General features: G+C 43.9%; 1 protein-coding gene across 2 annotated transcripts; it reads right to left on the bottom strand.

The window, feature by feature from the left end:
• Positions 1-3,571: 3,571 nt before the first annotated feature.
• On the bottom strand, positions 3,572-20,708 carry Dio1 (iodothyronine deiodinase 1). Of its 2 annotated transcripts, XM_013358922.4 has the most exons (5): positions 20,316-20,707; positions 13,226-13,369; positions 8,011-8,210; positions 5,125-5,221; positions 3,572-4,602 (listed from the first exon to the last, which is right to left on the bottom strand). In XM_013358922.4, the coding sequence occupies exons 1-4, from the start codon at positions 20,650-20,652 to the stop codon at positions 5,153-5,155; spliced, it is 750 nt and encodes a 249-aa protein (XP_013214376.1). In that variant the 5' UTR covers positions 20,653-20,707; the 3' UTR covers positions 3,572-4,602; positions 5,125-5,152. The 2 variants fall into 2 exon arrangements, with proteins under 2 accessions (XP_013214376.1, XP_040144637.2); XM_040288703.2 differs by lacking the exon at positions 5,125-5,221 and having other exon boundaries at positions 20,316-20,708.
• Between the last annotated feature and the right edge of the window lie 1,652 nt (positions 20,709-22,360).

The raw sequence follows: 22,360 nt of genomic DNA, 5'->3' as shown, positions 1-22,360 counted from the left end.
AATCACAACATGAAATAGAAAATAACAAAGATAGAAAAAAAATGGCCATAGAGAGATGATATTTATGAGAGAGGGAAATGCAACATATCTATGATTATAGGTGCTAAGAGAATAGGACAAATGCAACAGGAAAGATTCAAGGCAGCAGAAGAAGACATCCCTGAAGTTAAAAATATATATAACAATAAATCTTGAGCTCCAGAGAGGATTTTGTTGTTTTGTTTCTGTTTGGTTTTGAGACAGGGTCTCGCTGTCTTCCAGGTGGGCCTTAAACTTCTACACTCAAGCGATCTTTTGCCTCCTAAGTAACTGGGACTCTAGGTACACAACACCACACCCAGCTTAAAAGAGGATATTTGTTCCTGGAAAGTCAACACTGCAATCTCTCTTGGTGGAGTTACTGAACGTCAAGTAAAAAGAAAGAATCTGTCAGGTTTCCTGGCAGAATAAAAGTGATACAAGTGCCAGGAGAAGTAAATTAGGCCGACCTCAGGCATCTCCTGCCAAAAAAATAGTCTAGCAATGTTCTTAAATCTGAGGCAGAGAACTGAAACCCAAGAATCTGAAACCTACCCACATATCCTTCTGACTTCAAAATGACAGACTGGTGTTCATCAGCATGCAAAGTCTCAGGGAATGGGGGACCCACATGTGCTTCTCAAGGAAACTGCTGGTAACTCCACTGAGTTAAGGTGTTGGGCAGATTAGGTACTCTGGATCCCTCAATACAAATCTAGAAATGCTGGAGAAAATATCATAATCAATCTTTTAGAATTGATGGCTGAGTTTACCATAAATAAAAGAAAATATTCTGTGGCCAGGAATGTACTGTGAGCCAAGCTCCAGGGAGGTGGACAAGTGCTAAAGTTATCGGCCATTCTGGGTGAGGCTGCCAATTTCTGGTAGTCAGAGCTTTCATTTCCTAGGCCTCCTGCCAGGCGTAGGAGGCAATATCTTGGTGTCCGAATGGAGCATAGGCTGCGAGTCCCCATGTTAAGGCAAGTACCACAAAAGGTATCACCCTCAGAGAAAGAGCAAAGTAGAAGGAAATCTTCCCTTCAAAAGCAGACAGACTGGGGCTGGGGTTGTGGCTTAGCGGTAGAGCACTTGCCTAGCATATGTGAGGCCCTGGGTTCAATCCTCAGCACCACATAAAAATAAATAAATAAAATAAAGGTATCCTGTCCAACTACGACAGGGCCTTGAGTTCTATCCCTGGTACTGCAAAAAAGAAAGGGAAAAAAAAAAAAGGCAGATAGTGTTGTGTTGACTACACTCCTATCTGGACAGGACATATTAACAAGCTTGTTTGCATACCAGTGCTTTATAATACTAATAAGCAGAATGGGTTTATTTTTGTGATCCAGACTCAAAGAGGTCCCCTCTAAAGAAGAATCCTCTTCTCTGTCATCAATTAGAATTGAACCTAAACCTCAAGCAGGCCTTTGCAAATATTCTTTATCAACCTTTGTCCATGTCATTGTCTCCATTTGAAATTCTTCTCCCTGCCTGTGTTTTCCAGGCTTTTCCCAAATATGGAAGTACTAGGCATCCTTATAAACCCAGTGCAAGTGTTGCTAGCTCCACAAAGCCTTGCTTGAATTCACGCAGCTCAGAGGGATTGCTCTCCCCTCTCTGACCTCTGAACATTTACCTTTATCTCAGGCTAACATATCATATTGCATCTTGAATGGTTACTGTGGTGTCTGTGTGTGCCCCCCCCCAGGAGATTAAGCTGCTAGAGGACAATAGCTGTGCCTTCTCTGTCTTTGCATTACTCCACACACTGAATTAGTGCTCAATTCATGTCTGATGCATTAAATTGAAAATAATTGAACTGGAAAGCCTGGGGTATTTTGTCATTCTAAAAACTCTTCAGTTCCAGCTCCTATCATTTGTTGAAAACCAGGAGGTTCTGATGCATTTATAGACATGCCATGGAGGACCATCTGAGAAGTGGTTCAGAAGACTGTTGTCTCCTATGCCAGATTCTTCTGTGGAACTTAGCACTTATCAAGGACAGTGCTCAGTTCTGCTTCAGTCCCATTGATGTCACAGCTACTTGTTCTCAGTATAATTTCACAAACTCATGCCTGTGTTGGCTGGTTATCTGGATAGGATGGAGAATTTTTATTCAGTGTCTCTTCTTTCCTTTCAATCCACAACCCCCAAAAAGGCAGCCCAAGAAGGCAGTTGCAGAATGACAACTATTCTCTTAATACCCAACACTCCCGTGGCGTTTGCTCCAAACCAGGCACAGTGTTTTACTCATGAGTCCTCTCTGGCAGGCACTACTGATGTCCATTTTATACTTCAGGATACCAAGGCAGCCTAACCAAAGTAGAGAGCTAGCAGAAATAGAGCTAAGACTCTGGCTTTGACATCAGAAGTGGAGTTGGATCCCACTTGATTATTTACTACTTCTGAGAACTCACAAGTTACTCAACTCTCTGAGTCTTGATTTCCTCATCTATAAAATGGGGATAATAATCTCTTTAGGATAGGAGAAATTAAATGAGAACACATTTTAAAATGTCTGTGCTTGGTAGATGATTAATAACAACTCTTTTTTAGTGGAATAAAATGTGTGAGCATAGTGACACACGCCTTTAGTCCCAGCTACTCCGGAGACTGAGGTGTGAGCCCAAGTAGAGGCCAACCTGAACATAATAACCAGACCCTATCTATGAAAAACAAAAGTGAAATAGCTAGATTAAAAAATATTAATATGAGGGGCTAGAATTGTGGCTCAGCAGTAAAGTACTTGCCTTGTACATGTGAGACACTGGGTTTTATCCTTAGCACCACACTTAAAAAAATAAAAAAATAAAGATGTTGTGTCCATTTACAACTAAAAAAAAAATTTTAAATATTAACATGGCAGGGTGGGGGGTGGTTCATGCCTATAATCCCAGTGGCTTGGGAGGCTGAGACAGGAGGATTGCAAATTCAAAGCCAGCCTCAGCAAAAAGTGAGGTGCTAAACAACTCAGTGAGACCCTGTCTCTAAATAAAACAAAAAATAGAGCTGGAGATGTGGCTCAGTGGTCGAATACCCCTGAGTTCAATCCCCAGTATCTACCCCCCACTTAAAAAAAAATTATCATGGGATTGGATTTGTGGTTCAGTGGTAAAGTGCTTGCCTAGCATGTACAAGGCACTGGGTTCAATTCTCAGCACCACATTTTAAAAAATAAATAAATAAAGGTCCATTGACAACTAAAAATTTTTTTTAAAGAACATTTTTAAAAAATTAACATGGTAGCAACTAAGGCAGAGCCACAGAGAACGTGTTCTCATGCTTGCAAAATGTACCCCCAAGTCCATCCTTTTGTCATGTTGTGACCAAAGTTTGATTCCAATGTGAAAAATTATTTCCCTCCAGCAGGATTCATAAGAGTAATGCATTTGACATGTAACACATAAAGACTGAGTATTCTTCCCACCAAATGGGGCCCCTCCAGCAAATGATATTTTTGCTGATCAGATTACATTGAGTTATAATAAAAGATAGTTCAGGCTGACCGAAATTGGAAAAGAAAATGTAAAGATCACACTGAAGCCATCCAAAATAGCTTGATATGTTTTAATTGTTCTGTATTAGCTTGCTGCATCTTAGAACATTTTTTTAAAATCAAGTCACAGCTGTGGGTACTTTAGGCTGTGGCCATCATAAACAAATATGAAAAGAAGCAGAGTTAAAACAGATGAATTCTAGGGCTGGGTTGTGGCTCAGTGGTAGAGTACTTGCTTAGCAGGTGTGAGGCACTTGGTTCAATTCTCGGCACCATGTATAAATGAATAAATAAAATAATGGTCCACTGACAACTAAAAAATATTTTTAAAAAACAGATGAATTCTAAAGGTTATCCATTAGTCTGATGTGATCTAACACAAATGACCATTTAGAGACTAGTGAAGATCTTGGGGAAACAATTTCAATTATGAGCTTCTATGTAGCTGAATGATAGCTTTTGCTAGTGCTTATTGTCCGCTTTGGTCATGATCATAATGCTTTTGGGAAGCCAAAAATCCTCCTTATCACTCCTTGATAAGTGAAAATCGTGGAATATACCAGAGAACAGAGAGCCAGATTTCTGTGAAATATATTCAAAGATGGTAAAGTGAAAACTCTCCTTTTCCTGGCAGAATTGCAGATGGTTACCATGGAAACTCACTCAGCACCACCACTGACTGATTTAAATCTTTTGTCAAGGAACAAGTTATCCGGGTTATCATTTCTTCTCTTCCCATGCCCTCCCCTTCCAATTCCTCATCTGTCCCTAACAAGTGGAATTCTTCCTGTGCTTTGTTCCAAAAGCCAATTTGGTGTCTTAAATGATCAGTCCTATGAATGGCAGGTTTGGGCAAATGGACTTGCCTCACAGAAGGGGTGCCATATTGAACACTTGGTATTAGAGCAGCAAGGGAAACGCCACACTTCAGGAGTAAGCCAGTGGAGGGCGACTGCCATTTCACTAGAAGACATTGTGCGAAGGGCTGGGGATGTGGCTCAAGTGGTAGTGCGCTCGCCTGGCATGCGTTCGGCCCGGGTTCGATCCTCACCACCACATACCAACAAAGATGTTGTGTCCGCCGAGAACTAAAAAAAAATAAATATTAAAAATTCTCTCACTCTCTCTTTAAAAAAAAAAAAAAGAAGACATTGTGCGAAGAATATGGTTGCCACTAAGGGAGCAGGGTGGAGTTGCATGGATTTACTTGCCTGAACAGCTCAGGTGTTACTTCAGTTTATAAAAATTTGTGCTGGGCACAATGGCACACGCCTATAACCTCAGAGACTTGGGAGGCTGAGGCAGGAAGCTCAAAAGGTAGAAGCCAGCCTAGGCAATATAGTGAGAAATAAAATAAAAAACAAAAAGGGCTTGGGATGTGGCTCAGTGGTAGAGCAACCCTGGGTTCAATTCCTAGTACTGGAAAAAAAAAAAAAAAAAGGAAACAATTTGACCTGATTGGGTGCTGTGACCTGCCCTCTCTAGTAGTAGTTGTTTGCTTAAATTTGAAAAATTAATTTTGAGCTAGTAGTTCAGCTGGGAACACAGGTCAAAGGTGAAAGTCAGCTGGGCTGAGAGAGCCAAGCCTGAGGAGTCCTTCTGTGGATCACCTGGACAGAGCTGGAGAATCTGTCCACGTTAACTGAGGAGCTTTTCCAGAACAGCACGAACTTCCTCTGGATGGTAGTTCCAAGGGCCAGGTTTACCCTGCAAGAGAAATGAATCAGGCATTCCCAGATTTCCAATCTGCAAGGAATATGTAGTCTGGAGCTTGGTTGTAGATCTGGACTAAGATCTATGGTGGTGTTATCAGTACAGTGTGGCCAATGGCAGATTTGCGCAACAATGAGGTGGATCAGATCATCCAGGGAAAGTGGGTGGCGTGGCACCAACATTTAATGAGAAGACTGGATTGAGATAGAAGAACACTAGAGGCAAAGTTACCGAGTTTTAGGAGGAGAAAAGGATTTTTTTTTTTTTTTTTTAGTTTTAAATAAACTTTTCTTCCCTCATTAGACCTTCAGACCGTTAGACCTTCCTTTCCTCTTCAGTCCCCACAGAAGCTCCACTCATTCGGCATCAAAAACACCTCTGCTCCTCCAGTCCCCCTGCCCTAGAGATGCCCTCTGCACTCCCTAGTCCTGGCAGCCACCATACCTCCCACTATCCTGCTCCCTCCAGTCCATTCTTCACCCAGTAGTCAATGGTCTCCCTTCCTTTGTTGGTACTGGAGATTGAATGAAACCAGGGGTGCTTTGCCACTGAGTCATATCCCCAGCCCTTTTTATTTTTTATTTTGAGACAGGGTCTCTTACTAATTGTTTAGGGCCTTATTAAGTTGCTGAGGCTGGCCTTGAACTTGCAATCTCCTGTCTCAGCCTCCTGAGTCATTGGGGTTATAGGCATGTGCCACTGCATCCAACAGCCAATGATCTTTCTAAAGAACCGATCTGATCATGCCTGTCTCCTACTCAAAATCTTCATATGGCTCTTCTTTGCCCTAAGATGAAAGCTGAACTCCTTGATCCAGGATCAGACCCTGTAACCCAAGTGCCTCCAATTCCCTATTCACACCTACCCTATATACCTCAGGGCCTTTGCCACCTGTTCCTATATTTGCAATGACCTTCACTCCCTGTGCTTACTTGACTGACTGCTTATGCATTTTTTTTTTTTGGCTACTGGGAATTAAACCCACAGTACTTAACCACTGAGCCACATTTCAGCCCTCTTATTTTATTTATTTTTAATTTTGAGACAGGTGCTTGCTAAGTTGCTGAGGCTGGCTTTGAACTCACGATTCTCCTGCCTCAGCCTCCCTAGTCACTGGGATTACAGTCATGCCTCACCTTATCCAACAGACTGCTTATGCTTTAAGGCCCATACTTGCCACATCCTCTGAAATATCCACCCTTCCTCAGGGTTGGAAAACCTGCAGTTTGAGAGCCAAGTCATTTCTAATAACACACATTCTTCACTTACAGATGGTCTGTAGCTGCTTCTTTGCTATAACTGCAAAACTGGATTGCTGGGGATTCAGGGTTAACAAAGTAAAAAATATTGACCATCAAGGCCTTTACAGAAAAGGTTGCTGGTCTCTGCTGTGGAATCTCAGCATTCAGGACATTGTATTACTACTCTTTTTTTTTTTTTGAATATTTTTTAGATGTATGGACCTTTATTTTATTCATTTATTTATATGTGGTGCGGAGAATTGAACCCAGTGCCTCACATATGCTAGGCAAGCCCTCTACCACTGAGCCACAGCCTCAGCCCCTGTATTACTACTCTTATTTGGGTCTTCCCAGACTGTGGGCACCTTGAAGTAAGGCAGGGATCATTCAATTCATTTTTGTGTTTCCAGGATTTGCACAGGGCCTAATCCAGGGTAGGGACTTTGTGCCCAGGATCTTAGAACCATGTCTCAGGGAAGGGGCAAGGAAGAGGGACCTGCATCCTTGTATTGTGACCCTTAGAACCTTGGGGTTCCATGTACAAGATGTTGCTTATTTCACCTGTATAAGGAGGGCCATGAGCAGAATGGCATCCAAGTAGTTGGATATCATCAGTTATCCAAGGCTGCAAATCCTTTCAGCAGCTCTAAACTTATTTCCTCCTCTCAGAGACCAACACTGTCCAAGGAGCCAGAGGCTGTGCCTCTGTGTTAGCTCCTGTTCCCTAGTAAGGCTGGAGACCATGAGGGGAAAACCATCACCAGGAAGCCTGGACTCAGTTCTCTGGTTGCATCCCTGCTTCAACATTTCCAGCTCCTACCCACAGAGTCGGCTCTCTTTAGGTTCCTACATCCCCTCCAGAGCCAGGCCTGCCTCAGTGATGAGCAGCTTCAGCCCTCCCTATCCTGCTGCCTCTCATGGGGGCAATTGAAATCAAAGCCTTGCCTAGTAACCTTGGGCAAGTCAGTTCCCCTCTCTGAGCATCAAAATAAAACGGAAACATCTTCTATTTATCTCCCAGTTGAAAATCAGGGTTGGGCCAGTCGTCTGGGTTCAGAAGGCAGCTAGTAGATGCAGTTATGGTCCAAATGCCAGGGCTTGCCCAGTGTAGTGTTGCATACTTTTAATCCCAGCAGTTTAGGAGGCTGAAGCAGGAGGATTGCAAGGCCAGCCTCAGCAATTTAGCGAGGCCCTAAGCAATTCAGTGAGACCCTGTCTCTAAACAAAATACAAGAAAAGGGCTGGGGATGTGGCTCAGGGGTTAAGTGCTCCCTAAGTTCAATTTCTGGTGCCAATAAATAAATAAATAAATAAAATCCAGGGCTTTCATGGGCATCATTTCCTCCCTGATGAGGTGGGGACCAGTCTGTTCATTTTGCAGAAGAGGGAACTGAAGCTCCAAAAAGTGAAAGAATTTGCCCATGGTCACATGACTAGCAGTGATTTGAATCTAGAGTCTCCCTGATACAAAGCCCTCTTTTTGCCTTTGTCTTTCCTGGACCTTCTTGGCCCTCCCTGGGCCTCCTGCCCCTGGGTCACCACCTTGTAGAGGATCCTGCCCTCCTGGAGTACATAGAGCCTCTCGGGCAGGGCTGCGTAGAGCTGGCTGCTCTGGTTCTGCATGGTATCCACCACCACAGGGCACTGGGGACTCTTGGCCAGCAGCATGTGGGCTGCCCACAGGCGGTCCTGGAGGTTCTGATGAATCTTGATGTCCACATTATTCTTAAAAGCCCAGCCATCTGGAAAAGAAAGATTAGGCACTCAAGCTGTACAAACAGGGCACCCAATTCCTCAGGCTAAATACCACTTTTAACAGAAGGTCCCAGGTAGAGGAGCCCTTGGCCATGATTTGGTCCAGTTTCCTCTTATAGGTCTATCTGCCAGGTTATATAGACAGTTACTGATTAACTCAAAACTGAAGCCCCGGACTCCTGGCTTCCAGGCCTCATCTCTTCAATGTAGATAGTCCAATCAATAGAGAGCGGCTTCTTGATCTTTAGTAAGCATATATGTCACTCAGAGGCTTTGTTACAGGGAAATTCTGATTCATCCTTTCTAGGGTATGACTGAGAGTCTAACCTGCTCCCAGAATGCAAGGTGCCTGGACCACACTTTGAGAGGCAGTGGTCTAGAACTGTGGTTATCTAAGTGTGTGGGCTCTAGACCAGCTACAGCAGCAGCACCTGAGAGCCTGTTAGTAATGCAGATTCTCAGGCCCCACCCTAGACCAACGAGTGGTGGGACCCAGCCATCTGGGTTTTAACAGACTTTCAGATGATTTGAATGCACTAGGGCATTATAACTAGTTTTAAAAACTACTGCTCTAAATTAAAACTATGCTGATATTTCATCTCACTCTAGTCAGAATAGCAATCATCAAGAATACAAATAACAATGTTGGCAAGGATGTGGGGGAAAAGGTACATTCACACATTGCTGGTGGGACTGCAAATTGGTGCAACCACTCTGAAAGCAGTATGAAGATTCCTCAGAAAACCTGGACTGGAACCACCATTTGACCCAGTTAACCCATTTCTCGGGTTATGCCCAAAGGACTTAAAATCCACATACTATAGAGATGCAGCCACATCCATTTTTATAGCAGTGCAATTCACAATAGCTAAACTATGGAACCAACCTAGGTGCCCTTCAACAGATGAATGGATAAAGAAAATGTGATATATATACACAATGGAATATTACTTTGCCATAAAGAAGAATGAAATGATGGCATTTGCTGGTAAATGGATGGAACTGAAGACTATCATGCTAAGTGAAATAAGCTAATCCCAAAAACCAAAGGCCAAATGTTCTCTCTGATATGTAAAGACTGACACACAATAAGGAGGTGGAGGGGGGAGAATAAAAGTTCATTAGATTAGACAAAAGGAAATGAAGGGTGGGGAGGGGGGATGGGAATGGGAAAGACAGTAGAATGAAGCAGACATAGTTTTCCTATGTTCATATGTGAATACATGACCCTTTTAACTCCACATCTTGTACAACCACAAGGATGGGAAGTGATACTCCATGTATGTTCCAGTCGAAATACACTCTACTGTCATGTATAACTAAAAAGAACAAATAAAATAAAAACAAAACAAAAAAACTATTACACTAGAGTTTAGAAAACTTTCCTCTCCTGATTATTCATAATCAAAATGTTCTTTCCAAAATGCAAATCTGACCATGTCACTCTCCTCCTCAAATCTTTTGGTGCCTTCCTAACACCATTCAGATAGATCCCAGCCTCTTCAGTATGGTCCATGAGGCCTTCAGTGACCCAGCCTCTGCCTATCCCTCTAGTCTTCCTCCAGCTCTTGGCTCCAGGTAAATGGAGGAGGTACTTGGATTCCTCCACCCCCACCCCCAGGCTGTCTCTGACCTTTGCTCTCTTTTTGTTACAGTAGCTAACTCCACCTCAGTGTGAGCAGAGTGGAGCCTTCTCTTTCTTGGATTAGGCACTGTGACTTCTGCTACTGCAGCGGATGTTGCTTTAGCTCTATTGACAACCTAAGATAAGCTGCTCAGGGTGAGCTCAAAGCCTCATATAGCTGCCAGCCTGGCAGTGACCCTTGTTCTCATCCCCTTCTATGCAGTTTTCCTGCCTCCTAATCACACTGCCTTCCAACCCATTATTCTCCCTGTCCTTTAGAGACTGCTCATAGCCTTGCCCTTCCATTTGCCCCATTTCTGGGGAACCTGGAATCCAGGTAATGTAGTCATAGGTTCCTTTGGAAGCCACGGGCCCATGTTTACAATAATAGTTGCCCTGCAGGTGAGATAAGTTGCTTAAGTCTATCCACAGGGTCTACATCACCTCCTTAGTGCTCCCAAGTCTCCTTACTCAGTATCTTTCTCCCAAGTTAAACCAGCCCTTCAGATTCACCTCAAGATACAAATGTCTGGCCTGAGATATTATTACTCATTATAAAAGATATTATTACTCGTCATCAAATTTCTTGATGATAATAACACCAATTTCTATTTATACCATGTTTAGGCAGCCATGTCCACCGTGGGCTCTTGGAGCTTCCCAGCTGCCTCCCATGGGAGGCCAAGCAGGGATTCTCAGCCCCATGGTACAGCTGAGAACATGAGAGGAACAGCGACTTTCCTCCCCAAATATAAATGTAACTTCCTTACAGGTAGGAACCGCATATACATCTTTTCTCTCTATTTCCCTAGCCCCAGCAGGCTTGGGCACATTGTAAGTGCTCAGTAAGAAAAGTTGAATGAATGATTCCGTGAGGCAGATGATGTCATCCCATTTTTATGGTAGAGAAGCAGACTCAAAAGGGAAGTTGACCAAAATCCCATGAGCAGCACATAATGGAGCTGGACTCACACCCAGGTCTGAAACTCCAATGTCTGGACCTTCCCACTATACCTTGTGCCTCCCTGTATTTTACTTGGACAAACGGGGTGTGTAGAGAAAGTCAAGTCAACTAATTTGGGCCCTAAAGACTGGCCCAGACCTCCTGGGTCTGATGGATACTAGCTCTGTACGCTTTATTTCTGAGGTATAGGTTATGCCCAGTTCTGTCTGGTTGATAGAAACAAGGACCCGGAAGAAGGAGATGGGGAAGAGGAAAAACTGTGTCAGGACAGGGCAGGAAGCCTTTCCTTGGTGGCTGAGGTAGATAGCTCTAGTTTCCAGAAAGGTTTAAACCTACCTGGTCTGATTCTGGGAAAAATGAGTCAGGGACAGGTATCAGGACCAGGAAACAATGTCAGTGATATTCCAAACCCTCTTGTTACAATTTGCAATTTACTATTTTGGAGATTAAAACTGGATCCTCTAGGACCTTGTGACTCAAAAGTATGGTCCCTGGACCAGCAGCTTTGCCCTTACCTGGCCCCATGCCAACCCTCTGGAGCCAGAATCTGCATTTCAATAAGACGCCTAAGTGATCTGAGCACACAGTAAAGTTTGAGAAGTGCCTCCCCAGGAAGGCTAAATCAAACTAGGCTTGGCTGAGCTCCAGCTGTGTGACGCGGAGGCATTGTCTCTTCTCAGCTTGGGAGACCACAGATGCCAGTTTCTCTGCCATAGGTCTCTTTCTTTAACTGATGCCTGCTGTTCTCACAAAGGGATATCTCACAAAGAGATACTTTGTTCTCATTTTTGCTCTCCTGTCCCCTGGGCTGATTTAAAACAAATTTTATTATGGAAAATTTTAAATGTATGTAAGAAAGAACAGTATAATGAACCTATCATAACATTATCTTATTATAATATTTTAAATTGCTTCAAAATCACCAGGTTAGGGCAGATGCTGCCAGTTAAAAGAGCACAATATAAGTTGAAAGCAGCTTTTAAGCTTTTGTGTACATTTATGTCACTATGTAGTAGGCTTCAGGTAGGGCCCTAGAATATACATTTTCAGTAAGCAAGTGGTTCTGTCACTAAAGATCTGGGGACCACATTGGGAGAAAGTACTACTGGGTCACCTTGGCTGAAGATTAATCAGAATAATCTCTGTGCTTACAAGACATGGACAAGCCAGCAAGGCTAACTGGCCTATACATTATCCATCCTGTTTTTACAGAGCTCTGACTGTGACGTGGGCTATACTGAGTTCTGGGTGACAGCAATGTATCAGACAGCATCTCTCCTGTTCTGTGGGGAGATGGATGAAGAAATGGCACCTGTTCCATTCTGCCACACAAGCCTTCCTGCCTTCCCCAATCTTTGGATTTGAGACTTGGGCCAAATTCATGAGTTCAGTCCCCATGAAAATCAGAGAAGAGATGTGTCTGACCATTTTGTAAAGTAAGGGGTTTAGACCACGATATACATGTTTCCTGGAGGGACATGTATGCCTCTTGTAAGGAAGAATTATCTCTGACTATCTTCGACTTTCCTAACAAAGGATGATTTCCCATGAAATGATGATGATGGGTGACGGGCAGGTAGGGACTATAGAAAGGATTCTTACCCAGGAAAGAGTTGGCCTATGTCAGTGGTTCTCTCACTTTGGATCCCCAGATCAGCAGTATCAGCATCACTCATAAGAAATACACATTCTCAGGCCTGTCTAAGGCAGTCTGCTTTAAACCAGCCCTCCAGGTGCTTCTGATACTTACCACAGCATGAGAACTACTGACTCACATGAATCTTATCTCCTTGAGTCTCAGGATATATCTTTTTCTTTTTAGTGCTGGGATGGAACCCAAGGGCACTGTGCCACTGAGCTACATCCCCAGCACTTTAATTTTTTTCATTTTGAGACGGGGTGGGGGAGTCTTGTTAAACTGCTGAGGTTGGTCTTAAACTTATGATACTTCTATCTCAGCCTCCCAAGTCACTGGGATTACAGACATGTGCCATTGTGTCCAACTGTCTTAGGATGTATAGCAGTCATTACTAATGACTGTACAAATAATTATACTTACAAATAACTGGATAGCAGTCATTTCACCAATTTCAGGTCCAAATTCCTTATAAATGTGCTCAAGTCAATTGCTCTCCCTTGATTTCCCTATTTATCTTAAAAGGTTAGAATGCTCTCTTGCCAAACCCCATCTCTCCAGGTTTTCTGTTTTTTTTTTTTTTTTTTGTGTGTGTGTGTGTGTGTCCTGGTTGAAAGCAAACCATGAAGTGAGTGGTGGGTAAATCCAGGGCGGCGATAGGGAGGTGGCGGGTGCTTGATGAATAGCAGTTCTTTTCCTCCAGCCCACTTCCAACTTTGTATGGGGAGAGGGAAAAGAGAGGGTGTGAATAGGAAGAGGCAAAAACATCTTTCTGTACCTGATGCATGTGCTTCTTCAATGTAGATGATGAGAAAATCTGCTATGGGACTAAAGTCTTCAATAAGTCTCTTGAATTGGTCAAATTTGAAAAGAAATGAAGGTCAGGTGCAACTTCCAAAATTCAGCACCAGTGGTCTGTTGCCTAAAATGGAAAAACAACCATTATAAGCCAAAAATCTGCACAATTTATTTTTTTTAGAAAGAGAGGGAGTTTTTTTTAATATTTATTTATTAGTTTTCGGCGGACTCAACATCTTTGTTTGTATGTGGTGCTGAGGATCGAACCCGGGCCACACGCATGCCAGGCAAGCAGCTACCGCTTGAGCCACATCCCCAGCCCTGCACAATTTATTGATTTATTTTTGGCAAGCATCATCTTCACTCCTGCCTTTAATTCTGTTACTTTTATTGTCTCTCCAGAATGAGCCCTGGGCACAGGCAGGAGCCTAACCCTAGAGAGTGTGACTTAGCAGGGGATGGAGCTGGTTTCCGCCTTTCTAAAATGAGAGGTTTACGTTAGGTGATCTCAGTGGTCCACCTGCAGATGATGGTGCTTAAAATAATTATAGGGGAGTCTCTTTTATGCAGTTTATGAGGCAAACAGGCCTCCATTCTCTCAGGTGATGGGATTAATAATACTGCAAAGTAGGTAGAATTTCCCCTTTTAAAAAGAATCTGAGGTTTATAGACCTCTAGGACCAACACACAGCAGGTCAGTGGTGAAGTTACAATGAACACTTTGGCTTCTGGACTTTGAAGATAGTGCCCTTTCCAATCAAAGTGCCTCGGTTTCCTCATCCATAAGTAGACATAATTATAATACATACATATTTTATAGGATTGTTATGAAAAATAAATAAATACTGATAAGGGCTTAAAACGGTGGCTGGTCCATAGTAGGTGCTCAATAATGCTCTCTGCTCTTATCTCCTCCCTGAGTTCTAAAATGGGGAGGCCTAGAAGAGGTGAGAGTAGAACCTGCTACAAAATGAAAATGCAGGGACTCTTGTTTAAAAAGTACAGGAAAGTGCTATCACATTTATTAAAATAAAGATTTTTCTTTTCTTCTAAAATCTCTATCTTGACCTAGCATGCTGCTTTTTAGTTGCTATTTAATATCACACTCCCTGGCAAGAAACAGGGACATTCATAGGGTGAGTGCAGGCTCTCAAGTCACCCAGCTGCCTGCAACGCAGTGTGCATGTGTGCTGTGGCATCCTGGCTGCCCTCTCCCCTCAGACACCAGAACAAGGCACTGTGCCCTGGCCAGGAGCACGGAAGGCAAGTCAGACCTTTCTTACCTGCCTACCACCCGGACCCGAAATATATTTCACCCTGTCAGGAGAATGCTAGGCACTTTCATAGGGGAAAGGGGGATAAGAGGTTTCTCCCTCCAAATCACCCCAATCACTTGCCAAATTGCACATGGTGCTGCTAGCCAGGATGGGAACAGCCCTTCACATGCTCTGCCCAAAGACACTGGGGGATGCCAACACCTGACCCTGACCTTTCCCCTGCTGTGTCCAGGTGGTTCTCTCTGGGGCTAGAAGGTAAAACAGTCACTGGCTGGGAACAGGAAGAAGGGACATGTGGGGGTGGAAGAGTGGGCCCTGGAGAGCATGTCCCCAGCTGAGCTGCAAGGTCTGAAGAGCAAGGCAGTGTGTCCTCGGGGCAGCCTCCATTGTCCCATTGGGATTCACTTACAAAATGCAAGTTCCAAGATAAACTTGTTAAGAATTTCAAGACAGCTACTACAGAGTGTTAATCTCAAGGATGAGGCCTCTGAGTGTGAGACCGTGTGTGATTCACTGGTCCCATGCCCACGAAGTTAGTTCTGGGTGGGGGCCTTCTGGAGTTCCCCCAGCCTAGAGTTGGGGCAGCTTTGGGGAGAAGCCCGAGGATCGTTATGGTTGGAGCTGAAACATTGTTAAGGCCTCGTCAGACATTTCTTGGACTAAGTGCTATCCTGCACTATGACATAACCTATTTAAGTGTTCTCTTCCCCCAGGCTATGGGTTACTCCTTAGAGCAGGGCCTCATTCAAACTTGTATCCCAATCTCCAGCACACTCACATCCTATCTACAAGCATTTATTCAGAATTTATACTATTTAAGCCCTGCTGCCAACTGTTGGTTCAGTGGAGAGTGAGATTAGCAGGGCTGGGTTGTGGCTCAGCAGTAAAGTGCTTGCCTGGCATGCGCAAGGCCCTGGGTTCGAATTTCAGCACCACATATAAATAAATAAAATAAAGACCCATCAACAACTTAAAAAAAAATCATTCTTAAAAAAAAAAAAAAGATAGAGAGAGTGAGACTAGTAGGTCTCTGTCGTCTACAGTTTGAGTTTTATTGAATGGGAAGACAGGCCAAAAGACAAGTTCAATACAGAAATGAAGTCATTTCAAATTGTGCTCAGTGTTATGAATGAGACTTAACAGAATCAGTTGGGTGAGGAAAGGCCTCTGAGGAGCTGCCATTGAACCTGAGAAGTAAAGGACAAAAGAAAAACAACCATGGGTAAAAGAGAAGAGCATTCCAGGCTCAGCTACTCAATGTGCAAAGCTCCCCTGGAGGGAGAGAGGGCTTAGTTTGTTCAAGATCCACAAGATCACTGGCTGGTACCAGGCAGGGAGCAATAAGAGGAGGTGATTGGGGAGTTTGGTGTGGGCTAGAGCAGGAGAGTCTTAGGGGCCTTGGTGCAAAATCTGAATTTTACTCTGGGTACAATAGGAAGACAATAGGAGATATTTTGCACATGTTGTGGATATTATTGCAGCTTTGGCTGTCCAGCCCCAAACTCCCTTTCTACTTGAAATTCTCTATTTTGTGTACTATTGATGGGCGGCTGTGCCAAGCCTTGCTCTGTGGAAGACAGAGAGGACAGTTCTACTCTCTGCCCCCAGCAGCCAGGGTGCAGGCAGTGACCCTCCCAACCCCCAGTGAGTGGATTAGATCCTCTCACATAGATCATTGATGTTAGAGTCTTGAGATGGCAGAATTCATTCATAGCCCAATGGTGATGCTTCTGTCAGGGATAGTGATGGGTTTGCCCAGCAACCATAGTGACAGCTGGATCCTGGTGTGACCGTTGATGCTGAAAGCAGCCTATACTCAGGGCTCCAGCTGTTATTGATTCCGGGGAGACCCCAACATCTTTCCAATAGGTTCCTTGATGGGTGGATGTGGATGTGACCAGTAAAACCAGAGTGAGTTTCTGTTGCTTGCAAGCCAGAGTCCTGACCGCTTCAGTAGATCTGTGTAGTGATCAGATTCACACTTGAATATCACTGGCTACTCTGTGGAGAAAGGACTGAGAGTGACAATGGAAGTGGGGAAGAAGCAGTTAGGGGACCTTGTGGAAGTCCACTTGAGAGACAGTAGGAACCAGGGCTGGTGTGTAGGCCAAGGTGAAGGGGGGAAAGTGGAATTGACCTGGCTTGCTGATGGATGGAGACAGAGGGCATCTTAACCTGCTTGGTTTTATTTGGTCAGTTATACACCCCCCTTGTTCTGCAAAGGATTTGAAGCATTTTGCATATATAATAAAATATTAAGTAGAAACTAAAGGAAAAAAAATGGTTTTCTGGAAGGCATAGAACAGGAGGGAAAAATGGACAAATTAGCAGGCTCAAAGGTCCTGTGCATTTACTGTGACTGAGCTATATAAATGACTCTGAATCTCTTGGTAGCCAAGTAAAAGGAGAAACCCAATCAGTTTAACTTTATTTATTTCTTTATATGGGGTGCTGAGAATAGAACCCAGTGCCTCTCACATGCTAGGAAGTGCTCTACCACTGAGCTACAACTCCAGCCCCCAATTAGTTTTTTATTTCTAATTTTTCAGTCTACAGTATGAGGAGAAGGTAGGTCAGTTTCTCTAAAGATACAAAGTTTTCCTTGTCTTTGACTCACAGGATTTCTTCATAGGAGGTCCCAGGAGGCATGAAGTGGGCCTCAGTCCTCCTGGTTGATTGCATGGTGACTCCTCACCCACATGACAGGGAGGCCCAGGCATTAGCAGGGACGCTCTGAGCGGTCATTGGACTCCAATGATCCCAGGGAGTCACTCTTCAGATAAGAAAAGTGACTTAGGGTCAGGGCTGGCTCTAAATATTAGCTGTCTGGATTTTTTTTTTAATTGGCAAAATATTCAACACCCGCTCATCAGGACCCTGGAAGGAACAGAGCCATTTGTTTAATTATTTATAGTGGTTGAGTACAGTGACCAGTATTGAGGGCAAAGTTTAAACTTAGTTCCCTGCTTTCCTGATAGCCAAGAAAGGAAGGATGGGTATCAGAGCGTGGCTGTGTTTAGGGCTGGGCCTCTGCCCATGACCGCAGGCCCCAGTACTGAGAATGCCATTTTAAGAATATCAGGGAAGGATGGTCAAGTTCAACTGGGAAAACTGCTCCATAGTAGAACTGGACTTGGGCCCACTCTCATGATTGCTGGGCCAGTAAATTAGCCCCCACATCAGGCTCTCTCGGCAGAGAAATCCCATTTGTCCTTACTAGGAGACTCTTCAAGTACATTTGTATATTTTGGAGAATTTTAAACAGGAGATGAAATAAAGCCAGTTTCATCTAAACTCTCAGATGCCCAGAAAACAAATCATCCATTACTTGCCTTCTACCACAACATGTCAGTTATTTGAGGTTTCTCTCTCTCTCTCTCTCTCTCTCTCTCTGGTGTGTGTGTGTGAATTGTGTATATGTGTGCTTGTTCATGGATGTGCAGAGGATGGGAGATGGCTGAGAATTTCTCTGATGCCCTTTTGTCTTATTCATCAACAGAAAATATACCAGCTAGTTCTAGCTCTGCCAAGAACTTGCCGTGTGACTCTAAACAAGTCATTTACCTCTCTGGCCCTTTGCGTCTGAAAAAATGAAGGAGTTGCTTTAGGTGAATTATAAAGAATCTTCCAGTTCTCCCAAATCTGTGGCTCTAAAATGAGTTCAGAGTTTATACCTAAAGCATACAACAGAGCATTTTAATGGCCTGGTAGTAGTCTAAAGAAGTTACAGGATGTCTTTCTAATAAGCAGAACTGATCATGTTTACTCTCAGAACTCACCAACACCCTCAGGATAACATCTATCTGAAGATAAGACACATGAGGCCCTCCAAGCTCTGGCCCCTAATGATGGTTTCTGTTTAATTTTTCATCCCTCCTCCTCCTCCTCCTCCTCCTCCTCCTCCTCCTCCTCCTTCTTCTTCTTCTTCTTCTTCTTCTTTGTATTACTGGGGATTAAACCCAGGGCTGCTCTACCACTGAGCATTTTTTAGTTTTTATTTCATTTTGAGACAGGTTTTCACTAATTGGCCCAGTCTGGTCTTGAATTTATAATCCTCCTGTCTCAGCCTCCTGAGTAGCTGGGGTTACAGGGGTGCACCAACATACCCAGCCGCTTCCTGCTTCTTGCACCCCATTTCTGCCAAACTGAAAGGTGCTCCTCTACCTCTCGGACCTCTTCTGTTCCTCCCATCTGTCCTGCCCTGCTCCCCAAGCCCCTTTTCCTCAACTGCACCAAGACTTTACATCCCGAGATGATAATGCTCACCATTTTTTTTCCAGACAGCCTTCCCTTGACCATCTCCTTACCCCCCATCCACGAGAGGGCCCCTTCCCCAGAATCTCTGCTTCCCTTTCTCATTGGTCTGGATTATGAGGTTTTTCTAGGATAGAAGCTAGCAGTGTTTATTTCTATATGGCTAGAACATATTATTTCAGGGGACTCTGGATCATTGTGCTGAAGGTCAACTCTATTTTATAAATAAAGGGTTTTTATTTTTGTTTTTGTGCCTCTCAGTCTCCTTATTTTTCAGTCTCAGCTGCAGCAGCAGGGACCAGTGACAAAGTTAAAATACTTTCTTTTTTCCTTTTTTTTTTTTTTGTTTTGTTTGTTTTTTGGTACTGGGGATTGAATTCAGGGGCACTCGACCACTGAGCCACATCCCCAGCCCTATTTTGTATTTTATTTAGAGACAGGGTCTCACTGAGTTGCTTAGCACCTTGCTTTTGCTGAAGCTGGCTCTGAACTCACAATTCTCCTGTCTTAGCTTCCCAAGCCCCTGGGATTACAGGCATGCACCACCGTGCCTAGCCGACAAAGTTGAATACTTTCTAACTGAAAGTATACGTTTAAATGATGCAGCTTGGACTGGTGTTGTGGCTCAGTGGTGGAGCACTTGCCTAGCACAGGTGAGGCACTGGGTTCAATCCTCAGCAGTGCATATAAATAAATAAGTAAAATAAAGGTCTATTGATAACTAAAAATATATATATTTTTAAAAAAAATCATGGAACTCAATTCTATGAATTGGCCCTGAGGCAATCTGGTTTTCAGGAAACTGATCTTTGAAACTGATCTTTGGATAATTGGCATTCAGAAGATTGGCCTATTCTTGCATAGTGTCTGGGACATAGTAGACACACAATAAAATTAGTTGTTACACTGCTCTTGTAATCAATGGTAGTTTGATAAATGTTTTCAAATAAATCAAGGTCATTTGTGCACTCTGGTTTAAAATCATGAACAAACAAAAGAAAGAAAGAAATTATTGCCCTTCCCTCTCTTAAAACAGTCTTCCCTTCTCAAGCTACAAAAATCTTCCTCATTCTTCAAGGCCAAGTTCCAAAGCCACCTCCTCTAGGAAGCCACCTCAGTCCTGCAGGCCAAGGTCATACCTTCAGAGCCTCAGGGAGCGGGTAATCTGTTTTGGGAAAGTGGGAGTTGGCTGCTTGCAGGAAGTGCCATTGAGTGGAAGTGTGAAGGATGAAGAGGATTTCACCAGGTAGAGGTGGACAGAGGGCAACCCAGGCAGAACCGACGACACGGTAAGAAGAGCATTCAAGGACTGAGAGGCCAGAGTGGGACAGAAGGCCTGGCTTGTGACTGGGGTGCCAGGGAAGGTTGTGATGCCACTCAGAGCAACAGAACTCAAGGGAGTCCCTCACTTCCTGAGCGGGATGAAGACAAGAAGCCCCAGAAGGAGCAGCTGGAGTGGGAGAGTTCAGCACCTTTCAACCTCTCTCTGTCCCCGCCCGCCAGACTTTCAAGCGCCCTAGCACACAGCAGCCTCCTGACCTTGTATGAAGTCCCAAATATTGCACTTCTCTCCCGAGAGGCGGATCACAGGGCAGTTTGGGGCTAGACCCCCCAGCTCAGCCTTGTCCTCCAGTCGCTGCCAACGGACCTTCAAGACGAACCAGAAATACTGGATGCTGAAGAAGGTCGGGACCCAGTTGTCAGGGGAAAATTGGGGGTTTCTGGTCATACCAGTCTTCTGGCCCATGGCCAAGATATTCTGCGTGGCTCTTTCTGGAAACAGTGTCATTAACACTTTGCCCATGGCCACCTCTACAATCACCAATAAGAGAATCCATAATTTCTTTAGCCATAGGCCTGGCCGGAGCAGCCCCATCTCGGCACAGCCAGAATTGGCTCTGAGGCTGATGGACCCAGAGGCTGCAGCCAGATGACACTGGGCGGAGCTGGACAAAGGTACAGAGTCAGAGCAGCCAACTCCAGGCAAGAGGAAGGTGCCGTGGCAGAAGGTATTTGCTTTCCCGTCAATAAAGTGGAAAATTCCCAGCCAGGTATACAAAGGTCTGTTCTCATTCTTATTGTTTCAGATTCTTTGCCTTAGTTTTTGAGAGATTCGTGGATTTTAAATTCTCCCTTTGATTAATTTTTTAAATATATATATTTTTTATAGATGGAGACAATGCCTTTACTTTATTTTTATGTGGTGCTGAGGATTGAACCCAGTGCCTCACAAGCGGTCTAGTGTTGAGCTACACTTGCAGCCCCTTCCTTTGATTAATTTTTTAAAACAAATCCTTAAAAAGATCCACACTTAAACCTTCCCCACTAAAAGATCTATTGCAAATGAATAACTTCTAATGTTAATTATTCTTTTAACAATATAAATAGTTCTTTTACTAGTGAAAGGTGGTTTCCCACTCTTTGCAGAGGCAAAGTCCCTTCCCAGAGGTTTTGGATCTGGACCTCCCAGGCAGTGACATCTCTGGGGCCATCAGCAGTTAAGGGCCTGCAACTCCTCTTAGCACTGGGAGAAGAGAGTCAGGTAAAACTCTCTGCTCTCAGGGAAGTCATAGTCTAGCGCAGGAAAGACAAGTAAACAGAAAATTGCCATTTAGTATATTAAGTAGAGAGACAGGATGCGTAGGGACATAGGGGTATGGAGAAGTGGCAGCTTATTCTGTATAGAGAGGTCACGAGGCTTCCATGAGGAACTGATGTCTATGCTGCAATCAGAAAGACAGTGAGCTGTCAGCCAGGCAAAGTGGAGGGAACTGCATGGTCAAGGCCTCACAGCCAGAGCAAGCATGACTCAGAGAGGCTACGAGTTGGAGAGTGTTTAAAAACACATCTAGAGGGCCAGGCATGGTGGTGCACATCTGTAATCCAAGCAGCCTGGGAGGCTGAGGCAGGAGGATCGAGAGTTCAAAGCCAGCCTCAGCAAAAGAGAGATACTAAGCTACTCAGTGAGACCTTGTCTCTAAATAAAATACAAAACACGGTTGGGGATGTGGCTCAGTGGTCCAGTGCCTCTGAGTTCAATCCCTGGTCTCCCCACCCCCCATCAAATTCACATCAAGAAAGAAAAAGTAGTCTGACTAAGCCTGTTCCAATATTACATAATCCCTACGGTATTCATTCACAAAGCTTTAGCTATTCGTCTCTGGCATTTATATACCTAAATACTCTCTGTTAGTAAGAGTGGTGCTGGGGATTGAACCCAGGGCCTTATGCATGAGAGGCAGGCACTCTACCAACTGAAGGATGACAGGAAAGCTAGCACCAAAAAGTGTCAGCCTTGGCTCTAGGGTCCAGTAGGTATTAATTTTATTAATTAACTTTATTTAGGAAGTGGGGGATAAAAAGACCCTTCAAAATAAGTTTCATTTTAGAGCTGTTCACAGCAAATACCACATATGGTGCCCAGTATTGAAGAGTACAGTTCCTATCTCTTCAAGCAAAGACAGTCCCTCCCACGTGCAGAGATTCACCACGTACCAAGAACCACTGCATCCCTGAGATTGCTAAGGTTTTGGTTTTATAATGGGATTTTTATTTTTGTACTGCGTTCTTATATTCACAGCAAA

Source organism: Ictidomys tridecemlineatus, chromosome 11 (assembly GCF_052094955.1).
Source record: "Ictidomys tridecemlineatus isolate mIctTri1 chromosome 11, mIctTri1.hap1, whole genome shotgun sequence".
Classification (NCBI taxonomy): Eukaryota; Metazoa; Chordata; class Mammalia; order Rodentia; family Sciuridae; genus Ictidomys; species Ictidomys tridecemlineatus.
The sequence above is the reverse complement of the archived record's forward strand: the minus strand, read 5'-3'. Positions and strand labels throughout refer to the sequence as shown.